The sequence below is a fragment of the Aspergillus aculeatinus genome (assembly GCF_003184765.1).
Source record: "Aspergillus aculeatinus CBS 121060 unplaced genomic scaffold BO66scaffold_62, whole genome shotgun sequence".
Taxonomy (NCBI): domain Eukaryota; kingdom Fungi; phylum Ascomycota; class Eurotiomycetes; order Eurotiales; family Aspergillaceae; genus Aspergillus; species Aspergillus aculeatinus.
In genome coordinates, this window is record NW_020291531.1 from 44,579 (window position 1) to 60,802 (window position 16,224).

Sequence of the window (16,224 nt, forward strand, 5' to 3'; positions counted from 1 at the left end):
GCTTCTTAGATCAAGGTCTTTCATTGGCTGATTGTTTTCAGCAGGTTACGTGGTCTCTAGCTCGGAATTGAGTTTGCATGCATGGTTCTAGCATATCTATATCGAAGGGGGTCGCTGGGTTGAAATCCTCCCCATTAAGCTGGCTAGTCTGGTGTTGATTCTAGTTCGTAACAGGGTTGATAGGTAGTGATTGGGAGGGGACATGGTTTCGGCATTCATACCAAGGCGATATCGTTCAAGCCGGTAGCATACGACTTGAAAGTGTAAAAGATGCATACGCGCTTGAGAATGTGACTGCTTCTCGTCCTATTGTAACTAACACTCTAACTTACTATTTGATTTTCTAGGCCAGAAAGGCTAAATAACCAGATGTAGCCGGGCTTCGACTCCCCGAGGTTCAGTTCCCAGAAGAGAACCTGGGGTCTAGACCGGGGTTTGGGGTATTCCACGCTCAAGGAAAAAGACGTGATAGAAAGGCAACGCATTGCTAATGTGTCAATCAGCCCGCTTGAGGAGCTTCATCAATTTGTTCAGGTTGTAGAAAGTGGAGAAAAGGAATGGTCGAGAAAAAAAAAAGGATAACATAAGTCACATTTTTCATATGTGGGGTTGCGAGGTGAGGTGTTGAGCCAGCCAAACCGACTAACCAACCATCTCGCAGAGCCCGGTCGTGTGTCCAAGCACAGAGAGAAAGGAACATAGACAGAAGATCGCTCAGGACCAAGTCTGCCTTGCATTGACATCACAAAATTAAGCATCTTGTCTGCGGAACCAGGAAATAATAGAATCAACATGCTTCAAAAACACCCCAGAAGTAAGAAATAAAGAAATCATCCAAGCTTGGCACATCCCGTAGCGCGTTTCAAGTCACATTATGTACGGCGTTCACATTACATGATGGTGGGGGTCTTACGCTTCTCAGCGCTGGACAGCACAAGCATAGGAGTCTTGCGCCGTTCCTGACCCTGAGCTACCGTCTTCTGGCCAGCGACGACAGCAGCAACCGATGGGGAGCCCGTTCGAGGAGAGCCCTGATCCGCTCGAACGTCCGCGAACTTTCCTCCAAAGAACCCACCATCCTCACTGATGGGGGTCGTGTTGTAGGGGCTATCCTGCGATCTGCGCTCCCGAGAAGACCTTTCCTTCCTCTCGGAACCAATTGCACCGTTGGCAGCTGCGCGGAGGCTACCCAAGCTGGGCTTGCTGGAAAGACTACCACTACGCACAGTGGCATCATCTCCATCGGAGAACGTGAACTCCTTCTCACTGGCGGGAGTGTTCGTACCGCCACTGCTATGGCAGCCGAAGCTGCGGGTGTCACCGCGGCGCTCAATGCCGGCGCGCACCAAGTTGTGGACGGCCCGACGTCGCTGACGCGTGGCAAAGTTCTTGCTGCCTTCGAACTTGGAAGTGGGCTTCGCAACCAGCTCTTCCAGAGAAGGAGGGCCGCGAGGTTGACGAGTGGGATGTTCACCTGCACGAGCTTGACCAGGGCCAAAAGTTCCCGTCGCAGGAGTCTGAGGCAAGGCAGCAGTCTTAGGACCAGGCGCCACCATCTGGCTGTTGGCTTTGATGGTGTCAATGGGCAGCTTCAGGGCAGGGCTGAAAGAAGAGCTCTTCTTGTGTCCCCGACGAAAAGCGTTGATTGAAGGCGGGGGCAGAGGAGCAACATCCAGAGGCGGCGACGGGCTCGACCGCGGAGGAGACACGGGCTCACCGATGCTGACAGGGGACTGGTGAGACTCGGGAGGAGAAACCTCTGCTCTGAAAGTGGGCACTTGCACGGATGGGAACGAAGGCTCCTCCTCGTGGTAGGGAGTAGTAGAGCTTTCCTGCTGGAAAGTGTTGTCGTAGATGAAGTTTTGCTGGCCGGTAAGAGGATTGTAGACCGAGAAGAGACCGGGCTGACCTGGCACCGGCTGCACGATCGGCTGCACACCCTGCTGAAGCTGTTGCTGGTAGAAGCCCATGCTGGGGACCGAAAGCGCAGGGTATTCCTGTTGCTGCTGAGCCATGGGTCCACCCAAGGTCATGCCCTGGAACTGCTGGGCTGCTGCAGTCACACTAATCAATTGCTGTTGCAGGCGCTGTTGCTGGGCCGCAAGAAAAAGGTTGGTCGACATCAACTCCGCGTAGAGGTTATCGTCCATTGGCATATCGCCAGCGATGTCTATAGCCGGAGGTGCGAGCACCTGCTCCGGCAAAGTATACATAGGACGACCCGTGTTCATGTCCACATTCTGGTTTGTGGCTAGTGAGTGGCGTGGGAAACCGGTTCCCATAGCGGTTTGAGGGACACGCTCCGTAGTGCGATTCGAAGGATTGCCATACCGATCGCCTTCGTAACCCAGGTGCTGCTGGCGTTGGACTGCAGACGGCACGGTCGCGGACTTCGGTGCGGTCCTCAGCCCCGCCAAAAGATGAGAACGGCTAGTACGTGGCGTGGGGATGGGTGCAGAAGGCTGAGATTCGTCAATAGTCGCGATGTGCGGCGGGGGGACGCTTAGTCGCTTGATATGGGAACCCTTCCGCCGAGAGCCGAAGCTGGCCCCAGGAACCCCGAGGGAACCGCTATTATTGAAAGAAGAGTTGTAGCTCATTTGAGCAAGACCGCCAGCGTCCATACTCGTGATTGTAGATGGTGAAAGTGTACAATAATATATGTGCAAAAGACGAAGAAAAGGGAGTGCTGGTGAATCAGCAACGCAGAGTAGCCTTAGCGTATTAAAGGATTAAGAGGTTTCGGCAATGACGAGGCGCACAGATAAACCGAGACTGGATGATCGAAGGGCAACGAATGGTAAGAATGCTCCACAGTTTCAGGATCAAAGACCGATGCGAGCTTTCGTAACAGTCAGTCGAATGCTGTGAGCGACTGCCTTAACGCTAGCTTACCTGCAAGATACAGGAAGATATGCAAGTCGTCGCGCCTTGGTGGAATGGCACCAGACGGCAAAGAGCGATTAGGAATCAGGTGTACAAGAAGATAAAAACCAGGCGTCAGCGTCGAATGATCAATGCTGGTGGCTTAATAGGGTGACCAAGAGAGAGGCGAAGGTAGACGCGACCGGAGCAAGAGTAGTCGGCTCAAGCAACGGTGGAGGTGAAGGATATGTCTGCGATTAGAAGACCGACGATGATGGTGAACAGACGGGAGATGCTCTGCAACTCCCTAGGAGGCGTGAAAAAATAAAGCTCGACACAACGATGTAATGAAGAGAAAGCTCAAGCCTGAACTGTCCGTCCGAATCCTTCGCAACACAAACACAGCGATGCGATGGTGACGAGATGGGAAGTAAGGGATGCAAGCAAAGACTTTTTGGGTTCTTGTCAAGGGGAGATCGATAGATGGATGATTAAGGGCGGGCTTCTTCTCAGTTTCTCCAAATTTATCTTTAACCTTTTATTTTAATCCCTTTCTTCACTGACACTTTTTTCTTTTTTGTGTTTTCTGGGGTTGATAAGGATTCCGCGCACTTGGGACGGTGGAAAGAGAGAAGGAAAAGTGAGAGGATGAAGTGAGGGAAACGAGTCTCAAACGCCGGGTGTGATTGATTCGTTTCTTCGGCTCTCGGCGCGTGTTTTGGCCGCCCTGTTTTTTTTTTTTTGCTTTTTTTTCTGTTTCGTTTTCCGTGGCTTTCCTGGCGCGCCTAATCGGGAAGCAAAATGGTTCTGGTGCCTCAGGCAGACAGACGGTGCAAGATACCTCTCCCGCTCAAGTCGGATGGAAGGCGAACACAAAGCAAGGTCAGGCAGAACACGCAAATTAAAAGTCTAGCAGATGGAAGAAAAGAAATTAGGTGAGGTATAAGAGATAGGCGGGAATTAGGCCTTTGGAAAAGAGGCCAAGGGTGAAAAGGGATCTGGTTGAAGTAGAGCGACAAGGCTGACGGGGAGGGGGCGAAGGAGGCTTGGAGTGACGGAAGGTACGCGAGTAAGAGAGAAGAGAAGGGAGAACGAAAGATGTAAAGGTAGAGGGAGAGGGAGAGAAAGCAAAAGATAGAGTAGAGGTAGAGAGAGAGAGAGAGAGAGAGAGAGAGAGAGGTAGGTAGGTAGAGAGAGGGTGAGGAAAGAAGGGAGAATAGAGGAATGAATAAATGAATGAGGAGAACACCAAGTAATAATAGATAGAGAAGGGAAGGGGAACCAGCGGGGGGGAAGGGAGGAGGAGGAGGAGGAGAGATGGGGCGAGTGAGTGAGGGAAGGAGAGTGTGTCAATGAGAGAGGAGAGAGAGGAAGTGAAAGCTGCCAGTGCCATTCTCCAATTCCAGCTTCCAGACGCTGGGCTGAGACGCCCACTTCGCCGCCCTGGTCCAGTCTGCCTTGCTGACTGGCTCGCTTGACCGCCACGCTTATCTTATCTGGGACTAGCGTTGTGGCCATTGTTTGGCAGTTGCGGGCCTGGGGCACCTGATTGGAGCCAACACCCAACCGGGGTCTGGTGCCTGAGGATTTCGAAGGTCACTTAAGGTCTCCAAGGATTCCTGAGGACAACAATTGTTTGGTCTTAATGAAATCCCACCCGTCAATCACCCGCGTTCCTTTGTCTGATGCTTTCAACTTGAACCTTTTAGTTTTGTCAAGTGTCAACTGTGTCATCTGGGTCATCTGGGATCCATCTCTTCATATTGCACCCCACACATCTACAGATGCAATAAAGCTCCTGCCACCTCTAGGCTCTTACTGAAGCCACCTAACCAGAACCATATGTTCGTCCCACTGACCAGTGCGCTTGAACTCCCAAATCCACCCGACGCTCGACCAATTCGTCGTCACGCTTTCCCTTCCCTCATTGGTCCAGACCTTTTTAGATCTACTAATGTCTCCACAGCCGCCTCCTGAAGACCGATAGTTTGCCAATGAAGCCTGAAAGATATGGACCCGGCAGTCTCACCCATATCGTCCACTGACCCAAGATTCTGGATAATTATTATATATACAGGGATTGAGCTAATTGCAAGCATCCTCGAATAACACCTACACATCCATTAGCCGTCCGGTTGTAAAACTAGGCCCTCCACCGATGGTCAAAATACTTACCTGGCATCATGCTGATTAGACTCCATGAAGGACAGAATTGTCAATAGTTTCATTTTCTGTCTTTGTTCTGGATGATTGATAGTTGCGAGATCCAGCTGCAAGATCCCGTTCGAGTTGTGCCTTCTCCTCGTCCGTGGCATCCGTGAGGCGGATGGCAACCTCTTCACCAAAATTCTTCGCGATTTCTTCGGAGGTCAGACGGGCTGTCTCCGGGAAAAAGAAATATATGACTCGAGATTCTGTCAGTACCGGTGCACTAGGCCATTTCCCAATCTTGAAAGCTCAGTACTACGTACCTGGAATGAAGAAGGCGGACCAGCAGATAATGACCAGGTAGTACTTCCACCCAATGTTGTTAAAGCCCATTGGAGCGGTTTCGAGGAGTATCAATGTAGCTGCACCCTTCAGTTAGCCGCGTTGCAAAGAACCGCCATAGAGTTTCTACTTGCCAGCAAATTGTCCAAATAATGAAAAGCCCATGCCAATCGGCCGAATCTCGGTGGGGAATATTTCAGACACATAGAGGTACATCGTGGTATCACAGAATGTTCTGTCGCAAAGTCAGTACCCCATCGTGGGCTGGTCGAAGGCCTGCTTACCCCTGGAAAGCCAAATAGAGATAGATGAAAAAAATGCCAAAGCCATTTCCAACCCGATTCTTGGTCCCTGCATACTGTGCTGTCATGGCAGCTAGGCAGGATGTCGTGATAATAATCCCGACAAAGCCAACAATATACATTTTCCGCCCTGAGTTTACTCTGTCATGAAGCCAAGCTCCTAACGGGTTATAGATTATTCCTAGGCCTCAGGTGTCAGCGCCAGCTGGATCATGGATAGACCATCTTACCAGCTGTGGTAAGCCATACTGCACTAAGAAGCAAGGGCATGCTGCCTGTCATCCCCAGGTTAGTGTATAGAATGACGGCGTAGTTATTCTGTCATTCAAATGAGCGGCTGGTCAAACGGTATCCGTGAACCAGTGACTTACTATGATCAAAGGCCCACCAAATTCTGCTCCCCATTGTGTCAGGAAACCAATAATCATGCGTTTCCGATATGACCTTTTCTTGAAGACTGCTTTCCATACATTACCATAGGCAGACAATCGTTCTTTCTCCAGATGAATCTGTTGAGTAGTCTGGTAGTATTCTTCCTTGGCAACGAGATTGTCGAGATCATCAGGGGATTTGCGGACCCGCTCCAAGACTGATTGAGCCTCGTTTTGTTTACCCTTACTGATCAACCAGCGAGGAGAGCGCGGAACCCACGGCGACCCAAGAAGCAGGATCAAAGGTGGGAGGCATTGAAGGCAAAGCGGGAACCTCCAACTGAACGTATCCGTTTGACCTTGCGCAAAGTAACACGCATAGCCAACCCACCCAGCAAGCATGTACCCGAAGACTAGGAATATAGCATGGTGACCGACCAGCCAGCCTCGGTGAAAAGCGCTCGAAATTTCGGACAGGTACATGGGACAGACAGTCACCAGGATTCCGATTCCCAGGCCGCAGGTAAAACGCCCTGCCTGGAACATGCTGGAGACACATCAGCTCCCCGATTTCAAGAATGTTTGGAACACTCCAGCTCGCACCTTAAAGAGTTGGCACCGCCTTGGAGCGCACCGCCAAACATGGCCAGGAAAGCGCCCAGCTAGATGTTGCGCTTACGCCCAAAGAAGTCGCATGACCACATAATGAGGAGGCATCCAACTGCACCCCCAGCGCTGTATACACCGTTGGCAGTCGATATGGCTGATGTCGTGGTCGACGCGTATCCAGGCTGGCCCTCTTGTGGAAGGTGGAAATAGGTATACCACCCTGGCTGGCCGATGGTACTCGAGATGATTGAGGAGCAATAACCGTAGGTCTGAAAGAATTGAGTGGAATTAGCGTATATCTGGGTGAAAGCAGGGTAGAAGTCGACGTCTTACCATTGACCCCACAGCAACGAAGGCCGTGACCAGCCTGTTGTAGGTACTCGTCTGCGATCCGAAAGTGCCCATGCTGATGGATCGTCTAGCACTGAACGCGAGAGCGTTTGCGATCAAACCTGAATCAAAGTCTGGCGACGAGTCTGGTAACTCGGTTCCGTCAGCCACAGTGCTTCAACACAGTGCTTCAAGAAAGGGTGCGACCGAGGAATGCTTAATTAGTGAATTATGCAATCCGCTCTGCACGACAGCTAAGGATCGCACACGGACATCCACCCGTTGGCTGAAGGGGCACATTTGCTATCTTCGCTTGATGTAACGAGCAGTATACTACTCCTTGCTTAATGCAGGTCTCAGTCTAGGCAATAATGACAGCTCAATGTGTCTCGTTTGCGCCCTTGCTCGAAAAGCTGATTCCCGGCTAATTCGGTTCTTGTCCAAAGGTGAATGACCAGAAGAAAAGAAAGTTGACAGTGACGGAAGAATGGCTGTTGCCTCGTGCTGATCCCCCGCATTTTTACTCCCCGATCTCAAAGTTTGTGTTTGTTGCATGTTTGTCCCCTCCAACTGAAAGATTGCCAACTTCCAACTTTTTACACGAGTTTGCGTCTCACAAGCCACGTTCTTATCGGCGCGATTCTACCTTGAATCGAATTGTCATGTCGAGGACTTCTCTTCTGACTGGCATTTTGAAGGAGACCAAAACATCAGTTCAAGTACGTGCTGCAACACTATGGTGACATTGAAGGAAACTGACATTGCAAGGTCGCACTATATTGACCATACATACTCAACATTTCTCACACTGCAACTTTACAAGTCAATCCCGTGCACATCCTGTCGTTTCGAAAAGTACAAACAGGGACTTGCGATCTTTATGCTATCTTGCATAAGAACAACAGGCTCTACGCAGGGTGTCTCTTCTGTAGCCATGACGGACAGACAATCACTTTTCGATACACCATTTGACCTGCTTCCGAATCCAAAGCAGGTCTGGGTGGGGGAACCGGACAGCAAAGAAGAGGGTCTGGGGAAGCTTTCCATTCTGACACCGGAAGTAGTGGCCAAGGCGGCAGCAACCGAGATCAAGACAGGGCGGAGGGTGACCATGGCATGGGAAATGACCAAGCTGGATTACCCCAATCTAAACCGTCAACCATGTTATCATCGGATTGTTCCATTGCTGGGTGGCGTGGCTTTTGATGATGTCTATACGATGAACCCACGTGAGACAAAAATAAAAACCCCTTTCTCTTCCATGATATTGATATTTCGCAGAACAAAGCAGTCAATGGGATGGGTTGCGACACTTTTCGCAGCCAGTCCCAGGTCAACCCGAGCGCATCTTTTACGGCGGGACAACAGTGGAAGAGATCAATGATCGGACAAATGATCGAATTGGTATACAGCACTGGGCACGGGAGGGCTTAGCCGGTAGGTATCGCGGCCATGAGTCAACCTAACATATAACTTGATTCGCTCCGGATGTACTAAGTCTCCCCTGACAGGTCGCGGGGTACTTATCGACTACGCGACGTGGGCCGAGAAGCGTGGTATACAATATAGCACGTTCTCGACCCATCAGATCAGACTATCCGATATCCTACAGGTTGCAAAAGAATCCAACGTCGCATTCCAGAAAGGTGACATTCTCTTCATCCGCATAGGAGTCACCAAGGAATGGGACACCGTCATGACACACACGCAGAAGCAGCGATACTCCGAGAATCCGAAGCCCCAACACGCAGGGATGGAGGCTACTATCGACGTGCTTCGTTGGCTCTGGGATACGGGTTTTGCAGCCATTGCGAGCGATGCTATCAGCTGGGAGGTGAGAGGACATACCAGATCCCCACCAGGGCTTCACGTGGTTATTTTTCTGACATCTGACAGGTTTATCCACCTCAATCTCCTGATCTGTTTCTCCATGAGTACGTCCTTGCAGGATGGGGCATGCCCATTGGTGGGTCTCAAGTTCCCATGTACATACTCTAGTATCGATACTGATTCACTACAGGCGAGCTTTTCGACTTGGAGGCGTTGGCACGTACATGCGAGGATCTTCAGCGTTGGACGTTCTTCGTCACATCTGTGCCTCTGAATATGCCCGGTGGAGTGTCGTCCCCACCGAACGCGATGGCCATATTCTGAGGCTACAGTCCTGGCACTCAAAAAGAGCGACTGAGATTCCGAATCTATATTGACGGGCGCGTGCGGGTTTACTGTAAGTAGTTAATGAGTGACGATAAGACACCCTCGTTTGTAACCCGCTCCGAAGCGCCGGGCTGCAGTAACTGCATGCCCAGGGTGTACATTGTACTACCCTTAAATGTGTTTCTAGGAACATCATCAAGATCAGGCATGTCTTGACCGCCAAAATCACTATCATTGTAATCTACTGCTTGTGCCCTGCAATGAGAGGAACTCCTCGGAGCGGTTGCGAAGTGGTTTTAGAAGCAGAAACTTTTTATATCCTCATACCTTCTCTCTTGCAGTGAGAGGCTTGATTACTGGTAGGAGCCTGTTAATCTCACTAAAGAGCTTCCTCGAGGCTTTGAGTTGGAACCTCTATTGGCCATTTCGGTATGTCTACCTAGTTGTCCTTCCACCTTCGCAAGGTTGCGCCTAGCCGGGTGGCGGCAGGGAGTAGGTATATGTTTGTATAGAAAATGACGTGAAAACAGGTGGCTAAGAGTGTACTGTATATATGATAAAGGTGCTTGCTTAGTAAGATGCTTGGAGAGGCCTCGCTGCGTTATTCTAAGGTTGCTCAGAGAGATATCGGGAAATCTTTACTCAAAGTGCTTGCTCGACTCGATCATTCGAGTTGAAAGTCCAGCTGGGTCCACCAAGGGCGCTTTGTGGGGGCGAGTCACCCGCCGGTTAGGCCTTCGTCACCTACCACAAGTCCACTGATATTAATACCAGCCCGTTTGACTCCAATCGGTTTCTGCAACCTGTACCCAAGATCTTAGTCCATAGCTTAGCTTAACGCAGGAGGCAACTTAGCTTATGAGAATTAGGAGTTGCTGAATACATTCCGAAGCCTCGACCCAACCCACGACATCAAGCTTTCCACCTCCTGCATGAAGCAGCCGTGTTGGAAAGCAATTCTCCCCAATTTCGACTACGTACTACAGTCATAGGCTTATTCGTGAACACTGGACTGTAAACAGACCATTCATGAGATTTATGGATTGCCACCCTCTCCCCAAAGACTCGGCCCTCAGCTCCTCCTCTTTTTTCGGTCCACCACATTTAGTGGGATAAAGAAAAAGGGGGGAAACAACACCCGAACAGCGATTGGAGCTGTATATCAACCTAAGAACAGAACTCAACCCCACTGGAACTCGTACTAGTACGACAGGGATAGACCCGGGCTTGCCGAAAAGGCCGCGACAGCAACACGAACTATTGATCGGATCTCTTCGCTTCAGAATTCCGAGATGGAAATCGTGTGACTGCCGCACGCGAGAGAACGAGGCATTGTACGATTGAAAGATATCCACCCGATCGTGGTTCGCGGGCGATGCAAAGCTGAAGCTAATCAGGGATCTCGTGCTCCTCGCCTAACTACTGACTAGGTGGCACTGTTGTGGAGATGCATTGCAGGGGGTTAGTGTGGCGAACCACCTGCTTGTGGTATTAATAACTCAGTAACTAGTCTGAGTGTTGTCCATTCGCTGTGATCATCGGTATGAATTACGGGATCTGTCGGATTGGTCTTTGGAGAAGGGCCTCACGCTGATAAGTGGGTATGGGATACGGTGTGATGTGCCTGGAGAGGGCTGGCTGCTGCAGACTGTATCCGGGACTTCCGGAGAGTAGGCCCTAAGAGCAGTAGAGTCGAGTGAATGGCCAATGGCGTCCTGCTCGTTCAAATAGTCCCTTTCGTCGACAACAACCATAAGGGTGTCACGGACTCAACGAGGAATTTTCTAGTCCCATGTTGTCTGAGATGGTCCAAGGAACCGGGCCAGGCTTACTTCGGTTCAGCCAACGACATGCGGTGGGTGGGCGCCCCGCTCGTTCAATAGCCACTTTTAGCCCGAGCCCTAGACTAGAGCTGTCGGCAAATCAATCGACGGTAAATGTCAATTGAACTCTGACTGTTCAGGGTGTGCTTAGACTTTTGCACTTGCTTTTGCTGGCGGCATGGTCGGATAACCCTACAGGATACTGACCTTGAACAGAACGATGTGTGCAATTTTGAAGGTGAAATCATACCAGATACACATTCACTAGGTTCGAGAGCCTCCGATCCAGCAGAGATCAGCAATCCCAATTCCCAGACCCAAGGGTTTTTGTCCCTGAACCAAACCTGAAGCTAGTCTCAAAGAAGCTTAACCCGACCCGGTTCTTCAGGTTTCTTCAGCTCGGGATATCCGAGCAAGCCGATTCCAACGTCATAACCAGCCCTGATTCCCTCGCGATACGTCGGATACTGTTACCTGATATTTCCCCTTTCTGACCTTGGAAGCGGATCCTACCAGCAATGGTGCCTGCCAAGAGGTCGAGACCTGGGCAGTACAGGGATTTCCCACGTGGTGGTCTGCAGGGCAATCGACCACGGGAAATGCTTGCACAATGCAGACCCCTACTGCACCATCTTTTTGGAAGGTCTCCGTCAAGTATAAAAGCAGTCCCGATCCCATCTCCGGGGAGAACCAAGCTTCGCGTACACTCGTTTAGACGCTCGCTCCGGCCAAACAGGGCCCATTACTGTCACTCTTTCTGATTTTCTTTTTCACTGTCGTTCTTTACATACAGTCATTCTTTCAATAGAATAGTATGCGTTTCGCTCCTCTTGCAGCGACCGTCGCGTCCCTGGGCGTGGCCAGTGCTGCGGCTATCAAGCCCAAGGACACTGCTCTGCGGGCTCGCGATACCTGCTCGGATGTCGAGTTCACCGGCGAGGTCTTGCACCTCTCCTTGAACATTATCGAATACCCTGTTGTGGTTGATGTTCAGCTCGAGGAGGATGCTATCATCACCGTTGACAACACCATTCTCATCGAGGCTACGAATGCGCCCACTCACCTGCACACTACGGTGATGGCCACTTCTACTTCTACTGTCACCAAGACGATTTCCACGGCTACCATTACTGCTGCTGCTGGCGAGGCTACTGCTGGTTCTGGCTCTGGCTCTTCCAGCTCTGGCTCTTCTAACTCTGGCTCTTCTGGCTCTGGCTCTTCTAACTCTGGCTCTTCTGGCTCGTCCGGATCTTCCAGCTCGGGCTCCTCTGGAGTTATTGCTGGCTCTGGATCCTCCAACTCCGGCTCCGGCTCTTCTGGCTCTTCTTCCGGCTCTGGATCGTCTGGAGTTGTTGCTGGCTCTGGCTCCTCTGGCTCATCTGGCTCCTCTGGCTCCTCTGGCTCCTCTGGCTCCGGCTCCGGTGCTGGCTCCTCCAACAATGGATCTCCGGCTGTCGTGACCAAGATCAACCCTAAGACCACCAACACCCGCCTCATGTAAGTCCACTCACTCCTCTACATCGGCACTGCTAACTCCCTCCAGTCATCCTCAAGTAACCGGCTCCAAGAGCCTTGCCCCTGTCGCCGGCGGTTCTGCCGTTGGCTCGGGAGTCAACACCGCGCTCTACACAGCCTCGACCTCCAACACTCTGGTTGGCACCAAGACGACGACCATCCGCGGCGTCTCCACCACCGCGACCCGGACCTACACCACGACGCTGGCCTCGATCACAGCCACCCAAGCTGCGGGCGAGTTCACCGACTGGAGGAAGTTCAAGGCCAACGGCGTGAACCTGGGCGGCTGGCTGGAGCAGGAACAGGTCTTCGATCAGGTGTGGTGGGACTCGTACGCTCCCAACGCGACCGACGAATGGACCTTCTGCAAGACCCTGGGCTCGCAGTGCGGGCCTGTCCTCGAGGAGCGCTATGCCACCTACATCACCACCGACGACATTGACCGCGTCGCCGCAGTCGGTACGTTTTTTCCCCTTTGCTTTCATCTCCGACTCCCGCTCCTACACCTCAACCAATACTAACCCACTGACAAAAGGCGTCAACACCCTCCGCATCCCGACCACCTACGCGGCCTGGGTTCAGGTCCCCGGCTCGCAGCTCTACCACGGCAACCAGCAGACCTACCTCCGGCACATCGCGACCTACGCGATCGAGAAATACCACATGCGGGTGATCATCGGCCTGCACTCGCTCCCCGGGGGCGTGAACAGCCTGGACATCGGCGAAGCCGCGGGGCACGACGGGTGGTTCTTCAACACGACGAACCTGCAGTACAGCTACAGCGCGGTCAGCGCAGTGGTGGACTTCATCGCCAGCACGGGCACGAACGCATGGGCGTTCACGCTGGCCCCGCTCAACGAGGCCTCGGACAACCCGGCGGGCTTCGCCAGCCCGGAGACGCTCACGGACGCCGGCACCGCGTGGATCGTGCAGTACACGAAGGGGGTGCTGGAGCGGATCGCGGCCAGCGCCGTGCCGGCCGTCCCCGTCATGCTCCAGGACTGCTTCCTGGGCGAGGAGCACTGGTCCGGCCACTTCGACGCGGCCGCCAACCTGGTCTTCGACACCCACGTCTACTACTTCGCCGCCTCCGGCGTGTACTCGCAGTGGGCGCAGGGCGCCATCTGCGGCCAGGCCAGCGTGCTGGGCGGCGACGGCAAGTTCCCCGTCTTCGTGGGCGAGTGGGCCCTCCAGACCCTCTACAGCAACACCTACGCCAACCGCCGCACCCTCTTCGAGACCCAGCGCTACGCCTGGTCCTACTATGTCCAGGGCGGCAGCTTCTGGAACATCAAGCACAAGTCCACCGCCAAGGTCGACGGGCAGGGCACCCAGCAGGACTACTGGAGTTACGAGCTGTTGTTGGATGAGGGGGTCATCGGGCCTATCAAGAGCAATGCCACTTATTGCTAGATGGTTGGATTGGGGAGGATCGGGGGTAGTTGTTTAGGGGAAGGATATATTAATATGCTAGATTAATGACCAATAGAATTATGACTTGGCTAGAAATGTGTACAGAGAGTAGAGTGTAGAGAGAAACCAATTCACACCAGACGAAACTGAATTCATACTGCGAATCAACTTATACAGCACGATAACCACAGTTATACACTAAAGGGCCCACTTAGCTGGTCAAGTGTAGAGAACTAATCTCGACACCAGAAACTTTTTAATCATACTACAAATCAACATCAACCTTACAACATGACGACTACAATTGAGAAACCGAAAGTCTCTGACAAGAGAAGGAGAGATAGAACCAGCTGATGGCTGAAAATTGCTAAACATAGGTTTTATACAAAATGAAGTAGAAACTGGTAAGTCACAGACTTTTCCCACCCCCCCAAAACTCTCAAGAGCGTTGCATCATACACCATAAATCCTGTTATCAGTCGTCGCAGCATTGAAGAATAAACCATTACGATTGCGGACCAGCCCACAACAGCACCACTGCACAGCTGCACTTCTCCGCCGAAAACACTCAACCGAAATAGTTGCAGACGATCTGCTCCATTCCAAGTTAGTTCCTCCGTAATGATGCGGGCTATTGAGCAGTAGGGATATCTATCTCTCGGCAAGAGGCTAGGTACGGAGATGCCCGGCAGGGGGTTCACCTGTTTGTTTTTCTGTTGTTTCCACCAACCATTAGCACAGACCTCCTTTGCCACTGTGTGGATATAGAGTAGAAGAGAGGATCTTACATCAAGAGGGAAGTTGCTGTAGCACGTAATCTTGGAACAAGAGCTGGATTTCACGCAGCCAGTTCCCACCCCGGCAACCTTGATCTCAAACCATAGGACTTTGATGACCCAGTCCTTGGTATCAATCTTGCCTGTGCAGCAGTACTTGTAGGTCTGACCGAGCTGACGCTCTTCGAGGTCCCGTTCCTCGAAACCCTCGACGTCTGGGTTCGGGGTCGGGGAGGTCAGCCCCATGCTGGCGAGGGCGAGCACGCCGAAGATGGTCTTGAGCTGCATGTTGTGCAACAGTCGAGCGATGGAAGATGGTTTGTCAGATGTAAGTTAGTGTGATGTAGTTAGTTATCTTGGACTCATTCTTCAAGCTGTGATGAGCGAGGAAATGTCTGAGAGATCCACACCCTTCTTATACACAACCCACCAACCCAAGAGCAAATCCCCTCACCCTCTACCCATCCTCCTCCATCTCCTCTCAAAATCAATACGAACCGACTTCCAGCCCAAGCCCATGGGACCCAAACCCCAGGCCAGCAAAAAAGTCCAGCAAGTCATCTGCTCAACCCGGCACCCATGGCCCAAATCCTCTTTCTTCCCTTACTAGCCCCCATCGATCCCAGGAACCACCCCCAGCTGCAGATCGACACGAATCCCATCGTGGGTGGAATCGGTGCCAGAATCGTGGTAGAGGGAACCTATATAAATACGAGCCTCCCCGTCGATCCATCGGTTCCTCCACCCGAGAGATCGGGCTGGTCACCGTCATTCAAGATCTGAACCACGGTTTCCATTACGAAGAGTGCTCCTTGGACCTGGCCATACTGCGTACTGCAGGTGGGTTTGTTTGTTTGCCCGCTCTAGATAAAAATCACGGGTTACCGGACTAAGGGTTTGGAGGCGTGAGCGGAGGAAGAGGAAGTTTAAATGGGCGGCGGATATCGCTCCCGCCGAATGATTCTCCTGGGTTCGTTTCGTATGTTTGACTGAGAGCTGGAGAGGGGTTAGATGGTGATGCTTAGACCCTTTTTGCCTCTGCCTGCGTGGCTTTTTGTGGGATGTTGGAGCTTTGCTACGCCGGGTTTGTTCTGCGGGAGTGGCGGATGCGTGCGAAGTTCCGACAGCGGTATCACCTACCTACCTACCTAAAGTACTTGCGAGTCCTGACGAAGTCAATTCGAGAAAGAAATAGCTCATTTTATCAGACTGGACTTACTACTCCCGATGCCGTGCTTGGTCCAAGCACAATTACAGGCTCGAGGGGCTGAGCATCATGCCTCACACCAACCGCGAGGGTTCACCTTGGCCTTGGAGCCGAGCGAGCCAACCCCACTCCCAAGGTTGAGGCCGTAATCCTCCAACCTCAACGACGGCAGATGAATCCATCAACGGGGAAAGATCTGAGTCCCAGTGATCGGTTCGAGATTCGATCCCCCCCTCTAATCCGGGAGCAGTCTATTCCCTCCTCAATCTCTCGAGCTGAACCGTTGCTTTCACTGGTCACTAGAATGAGGCCTAATCGTTAGAGCGACCTAACCCCAGGGGTAGTGGCATCTGGACCCTTGTGGGG

General features: G+C 52.1%; 4 protein-coding genes across 4 annotated transcripts; 2 read left to right on the forward strand and 2 right to left on the reverse strand.

The window, feature by feature from the left end:
- Positions 1 to 890: 890 nt before the first annotated feature.
- BO66DRAFT_442931 (uncharacterized protein) lies at positions 891 to 2,624 on the reverse strand (the record flags this gene model as incomplete). The annotated part of the gene is made up of 1 exon (XM_025651463.1): positions 891 to 2,624. The coding sequence occupies one exon, from the start codon at positions 2,622 to 2,624 to the stop codon at positions 891 to 893; it is 1,734 nt and encodes a 577-aa protein (XP_025499350.1).
- Positions 2,625 to 5,055: 2,431 nt separating this feature from the next.
- Positions 5,056 to 7,042, reverse strand: BO66DRAFT_415030 (putative MFS sugar transporter; the record flags this gene model as incomplete). Its single annotated transcript, XM_025649511.1, has 9 exons — positions 5,056 to 5,270; positions 5,337 to 5,435; positions 5,490 to 5,590; positions 5,640 to 5,838; positions 5,888 to 5,975; positions 6,029 to 6,575; positions 6,632 to 6,650; positions 6,708 to 6,906; positions 6,971 to 7,042. 9 exons carry the CDS (start codon positions 7,040 to 7,042, stop codon positions 5,056 to 5,058), a joined length of 1,539 nt encoding a protein of 512 aa, XP_025499351.1.
- An 859-nt stretch (positions 7,043 to 7,901) lies between these two features.
- On the forward strand, positions 7,902 to 9,121 carry BO66DRAFT_333612 (uncharacterized protein; the record flags this gene model as incomplete). Its single annotated transcript, XM_025644172.1, has 5 exons — positions 7,902 to 8,196; positions 8,249 to 8,404; positions 8,479 to 8,801; positions 8,864 to 8,933; positions 8,988 to 9,121. The coding sequence occupies 5 exons, from the start codon at positions 7,902 to 7,904 to the stop codon at positions 9,119 to 9,121; spliced, it is 978 nt and encodes a 325-aa protein (XP_025499352.1).
- A 2,640-nt stretch (positions 9,122 to 11,761) lies between these two features.
- Positions 11,762 to 14,988, forward strand: BO66DRAFT_423440 (glycoside hydrolase; the record flags this gene model as incomplete). Its single annotated transcript, XM_025650108.1, has 5 exons — positions 11,762 to 12,220; positions 12,612 to 12,921; positions 12,998 to 13,836; positions 14,826 to 14,886; positions 14,957 to 14,988. The coding sequence occupies 5 exons, from the start codon at positions 11,762 to 11,764 to the stop codon at positions 14,986 to 14,988; spliced, it is 1,701 nt and encodes a 566-aa protein (XP_025499353.1).
- Positions 14,989 to 16,224: the final 1,236 nt, after the last annotated feature.